The sequence below is a fragment of the Mesoplodon densirostris genome, chromosome 14, assembly GCF_025265405.1.
Source record: "Mesoplodon densirostris isolate mMesDen1 chromosome 14, mMesDen1 primary haplotype, whole genome shotgun sequence".
NCBI lineage: Eukaryota > Metazoa > Chordata > Mammalia > Artiodactyla > Ziphiidae > Mesoplodon > Mesoplodon densirostris.
Genome location: NC_082674.1, coordinates 73,241,333 through 73,246,757, shown reverse-complemented (window position 1 = coordinate 73,246,757; position 5,425 = coordinate 73,241,333). Strand labels below are relative to the sequence as shown.

The window sequence follows — 5,425 nt, the reverse complement described above, 5'->3', positions numbered from 1 at the left end:
AGGACGATATGCCCAGGAAGAGAATCAGAATCTGGAGAAGATTCAGCCTGCACGTGATCATTGCCTCCAGCCAGCACCCTCATCTCAGACGTTGGGAAATTCAGAGAGAGAGTGGGAGTACGTCAGGAGGGCCACGCGCATAGTCTGTGTGGCAGGGGTTGTGGCCATTCCCTATTTGTGAGGAGTCCCCAGCAATTTGCAGGCCTCTTCTGGAAAATGCTGGCGGACGTCTCTAGTGCTTATGTGAAAGCTTGTTCACAAACCTTGAAAGATACAGATGTAGATGACAGGTAGATGCATAGATAGAAAAATGTAATTAAATAAAAGCTCCAGGAAAGGTTTGGAAAATGCCCTTTATTGCATAGGACGCTTCTATTGTCATATGATGTTAGACTGAGGGCCGGTCCCTTCATCCTCCTTCAGACCACGGCATTCTGTCTGCTACTCTCCCGAGGGTCCTTTCTTCTCCCTGGAAGGGATAAAGCAAATGAGGTAGAACAGGAAGAGACAAGCAGCACTCCAAGCTCTGCTGGTCAGGGTTACCCTCCAGCATTGCCTTAAAGCTCAGAGCCACACACACCACAGGGAGCTTGGCTCCAGATCAACTACCACGCAACGGAGGTTCTGGAACATTTCCATATCTCGGGGGACCTCATTTCCACGTGACTCTCTTTCATATTCCCCTTTGTCACAGAAGGCTAGGTCCAGTGGTCCGGGTGAGATCTCGGCTCAGGCCCAAGGCTCTCAGACCTCAAAGTTCTGGTCCTGCAAGGGCCCCTGTCCTCTCTTGAGACCACTCCTGGCTCTCTCTGCCGAGAAGGAGCTGCTGGCAGTACGTCCTCTAAGAGTTGAGGTCCATCGTGCAGACCCTGAGAAAGCGCCTAGGAAAAGGCTCCACCTTCTTGTTGACATCAACAGAGGTCAACGCCTTTGTTAGTGCTGGGTGTGCCCCATCGGATGCAACTGCAGAGCCATTAGGTCAACCAGCACATGTGTGCGGCCCCTTCCCTTAGACTCCTCAGGGCCCTCGTGACATAGGCTCAGAAGACTGCCAGCCTCAAGCCTTACCTCTTCCAAGGGACGGCCACAGCGTCTTCCAGGATCTTCTGTCCCATGAATCTCAGTTGCTGTTTGCAACTCAAAGGAGAGAAAAGAGCCTGCCTGCGGGGTCTCTTTGGGCTGGGGCCTTCCCCCGTGGGCTGCTCTCCCTCATTCTCCTTTTCTTCTTGCTTCTCTTCCTCCTCCTCCTCCTCCTCCTCCTCCTTAGGGGTGCTCCCGGATTCCACATTGCCCATCAGCTGGGCCATGGTGAGATGAAAGACACGGCAGCTGAAGCCCTCCTGGACGCCGCCCTTCACGTGCTGCTGGAGGATCTCCAAGGTGGGGAAGACCCGGCAGCAGGCCATGCACCTGAAGCCGGTCTCCATGGTCACCATCCAGTCCGGTGTCTTGGCCCTGGGTCTCTCCTCGACGGCAGGTGACCCTGATGGGCTGCCTGGCTCTGCCCTTTCCTCATACTCTTTCTCCTCCCCAGTGGGCTCACTGTCAGACAGGAGGCTTTCGGTGAACACATCAGAGGGGCACGTGCCTACTGTGCACGCATCCTCAGGAAGGGTCACTTCTTCTATCGTCAGCTGCTTTTCAGGCAACTCCAAGGGTTTCTTTGTCTTCCAGGAGACAGCGACACCCTTGTTCACTTGTACCTGCATGTAGTATATTTTCATGCCCCTTTCCTCTTTGTCTGGGTGCAGATCGTTCTTACAGGGTGAAGAGGGCGAGGAGGAGACACAGTGTGATGGGGGAGCGGTCTCCCCTTCTTCCTGAACCTGGGCTAGGGGTGCTGTAAGCCAGGCAGTGTCTCGAAATCTCCGCATTGCTGAAAAAGGAAATTAAAACCATAATAACATGCATGGGCCGTGCCGGAAGCTGAGGGAGCAGGTGTGGTAGACGAGAGAGGGACATTTGCATGACGTAGCTATGTCGTGAGCTTGGTGTCTTTTGGCCGTAGGATGGAGCGGTGTATCTGGTGTCATCTGTGGGCTTTTCATGTGCGTGGGGGGGATACTGGAGCGGTGTCTGTATACAGGGGTGTGGAGTATGGTGGTGAGGGCTGTGGTATGTGAGGGATGCGGCTGGATGCGTGTATGACAAGGAGTGTGAGTTTGGGAATATCGGTGGTGCATTCCTTGTGGAATGGGGCTGTGGTGCTTGGGGCTTCTGTGTGCTCTCAGAAGGGCTGTGACTGGAGGGCGGATGTATGTGTGAGCTGTGTGGACCTGAGCTGGATGGTCCTGCTCTCAGGCTGGAGGTGTATGATGCAGAACTCTGTCCTTCTCTGGAAGCAAAGGCAAAGGCAAAGACAATGCCTACATTTTCCTCTGAAGATGCTTCATCTGGTCCCTCTTCCCTCCACCTCAAGCCCAGACCTTTCCGGCCCCTGCTCCTTGACTTCCCCACCATGGTACTACCAGGATTCACACCGCCCCCCCAGACTCAGCTGGCATCCACTCCCTCGGAACAGCTCAGCCATCCTGCCCAGGCTCTTCCACAGAGCCCTCATCACCTCTGATGACCCTGGATTTCCTCTCAGCCTCCCTGGGATCTGTGTGCCTCCTGCCTCACAGCCAAGCACCCCCTCACCTGAGGAGCCCCGCGCCCTTACCAGCGTAGCTGAGCTTGAGCGGAGTAGAAGTACAGAAGAAGTATTTAGAGGCAGAGGAGACCTCCCCTGACCCTGGGCTGCAGCCTTGGGCCACCACAGTGGATCCAAGCCGAGGGGGATCCTCTTGTGACTTCGAGATTCCTGAGGGAGGAATGAAAGGCTCAGGGTGGGTTCATCAGTCCTCTGTCCACAAATATTTACTGAGTGTGTGACACGTGTCAGGTGCAGTGAATACACACAGTTGAGAGTGTGGTTCCCAGTGGATCCTCCAGGATTTAATTCCAATCAATACTTATTCTCTCACTGTCTAGTTGGTAATGTAGGCCTCGGTGGTGACTGTGAGTGTGTGGGAAGAGTGAGTGATGTGTATCAGTTAAGTCTGTGGTAAGTGTGGGGTTGGCATGGGGAGCACAGTGCAGATGTGTCTATGTGTGTCTGTGGCCTTTGTGTGCATGGTTTCTGTTCACAAGTCAGGAATTCTGGGACATGTAACTTTTCCTCATTACATGGTGTGGCTTGTATTTATGGTGCGTGTTCATTCATTCATTCACCAAGATTCAGTAAGCAGCTACTCCTGTGTATCCGGCACTCTTCCATTGTTGTAGTCTTTGGTAACGCTGCACATTCTAGTAGGGGAAGACACACACTAAACAAAACTACAATAAATATGTAATACATCAGCTGGTGGTAAGTATATAAGGGTTGCCAGACTTAGCGAACAAGAATACAAGGCACCCAGTTAAATTTCAGTTTCAGATAAACCCAGAATAATTTTTTAGTGTAAGTATTCCCATGCAGTATTTGGCCTGACTTAGTTTTAGTGTGAGTATGGCCCATACAATATGTGGGACATACTGATACTGAAAAATTACTTGTTGTTTATCTGGAATTCAAATTGAACTGGATAGCCCATATTTTCTCTGGCAACCCTGACATGGGTTAGTGAGACTGTGGTTTACTGTGGTTTGTACAAAGCGGGTCTGGCATTACTCAAGAATGTGTTACAAGTGTGGTGTGTATGACACGTGACTGGTTCTTACAGAGGTATTTAGCGATTGCTGAAGTTAGCTGTGTTTGTGCGAGAGTTGAGGAGATACATATATATATATAGTGTGTGTGTGCGTGTGTCCTATATATAGTGTGTGTGTGTCTATATACATATCTCATCTCCAGTGTTTGGTGTTGGAGGAGAGGATTGTGATACAGGTGGGTTGTATGAGAACGTAGTACAGGAGGGATCCGTGTATATACCTCCATGTGCTGTGTGTGGTTTACTAAGGAAGTTATATGTGGGGTGTGTGATATTTTTGCTGTATCAGAGTGTACATGGGTGTATGAGTTACTGTCTCATAAAACACCCCTAACAAGAAATCTGTATACACTCTTACGTACACCGAGTGTCAGCCAGGTCCAGGCAGGGTGACAAGAACTTTACCACGCAGACTTTATATCTGGTAAGCACTCTACCCCCATTCATCCCGCACTTCTCTGCACTACCACACACACACACACACACACACACACACACACACACACACAGGAACATAGAGCAAAATATTCTGAATGGTCAGGGGCAGTCATTGCCTTCCCCAGCCTGTCCCAGCCACTGCCTGGAAATCTGCCTGCTGTGTAGACCTCCATTCCCAGGGCCCATCCTACAGTCTCCAGGGCCCTCCAGTAGGAGCTACTGGGCTCTAATCTGGGGCAGAGGCCTCTAGCTGGAGCTCTGGGGTGACCACCCCTCTCCCAGGGCAAGCTACTCGCCTACATTTAATGCACGCAGACACCACGTGGCCCGTGGCTCTCAGAGCTCCCCCCAGGACCCTGAGGCCATTTCTCACCCCCGCCCACGCGGTCTCAGTCTCTGGAAAACCCTTCCCTTCCCTTGATCTCCTTTGGGAAATTCTTCCTGTTGAAGGAATAAAACCTCCTTGCTTTCAATATGACACCATCCCTAGACAAACAATCTTCTTTCAAAGTGCATTCCACTTGTCAAGATATTTTTCAACAGGGCCTTCAACTCATGGGGCTTCTCTTTCCACTTTGGTAAAAGAGGCCAAGCAACTCATGGGTCTCTCTCAGCATCCTTGCATCCTTCACATCCCCCACCTCATGACCCCAGGGAAAGATCCAAGAGCATAAGAGAGAAATCGGGGACTGAGAAAAGCTGCACCTCTAGGTCTGTGCAAGCAGGATGCAGCCTGCTGTGAGTGCGACAAAGCTCCAGGCCCGGCTGCCCCAGGAGAGAGTCCTCAGACCAGCGGAGCTGACATCCCATCTCCCAGGGGGCATCTGGCCGTTCTGTGCCGTCTCACACCACAGGGACCCTCCGGATGGATACGGCAGCATCAGTGAGACAAGGTCTCTCGCTCCCTGCTTCACAGGTGACACGTTCTCAGTCCCCCGCTTCCTAGAGAAGGTTCAGTTTGGCAGAAACCCATGTGCCCCAGACAAGTTGCCCCCCACATACCTCCTCCGTGCTCGGCAGTTTCCTGGGACTCTTCATTTTCCAGATGTTTCCTCTTTCGTCGCCGTTCCATCGTACCGACTAGAAGTCTCCCTTAGAAGATGCCTCAAGAGATGTCCAACTCCTCCTCTTCCCTACAGGCTGGCCCTTGTTGGCTCTTGGGCAATCCGTTGAAATGATTCAATACAAACAAAAATAGTCAAGTCTCCTAAATGGCTGAAAAACTTGTGCCACTTAGTGAACCAGTAGTACTGCCTAGTGCTCACCAGGGCTGTTATGTTTGCAAGGTTGCCAGG

The 5,425-nt window shown here is 51.6% G+C and overlaps 1 protein-coding gene across 1 annotated transcript; it reads right to left on the bottom strand.

Annotated features, from left to right (window-relative positions):
- Nucleotides 1-1,193: 1,193 nt before the first annotated feature.
- Nucleotides 1,194-5,202, bottom strand: LOC132501528 (protein FAM170A-like; the record flags this gene model as incomplete). Its single annotated transcript, XM_060117138.1, has 3 exons — nucleotides 5,133-5,202; nucleotides 2,663-2,803; nucleotides 1,194-1,876 (listed from the first exon to the last, which is right to left on the bottom strand). Coding segments are annotated over exons 1-3 (894 nt in total), but the record flags the coding sequence as incomplete, so codon positions are not given.
- Between the last annotated feature and the right edge of the window lie 223 nt (nucleotides 5,203-5,425).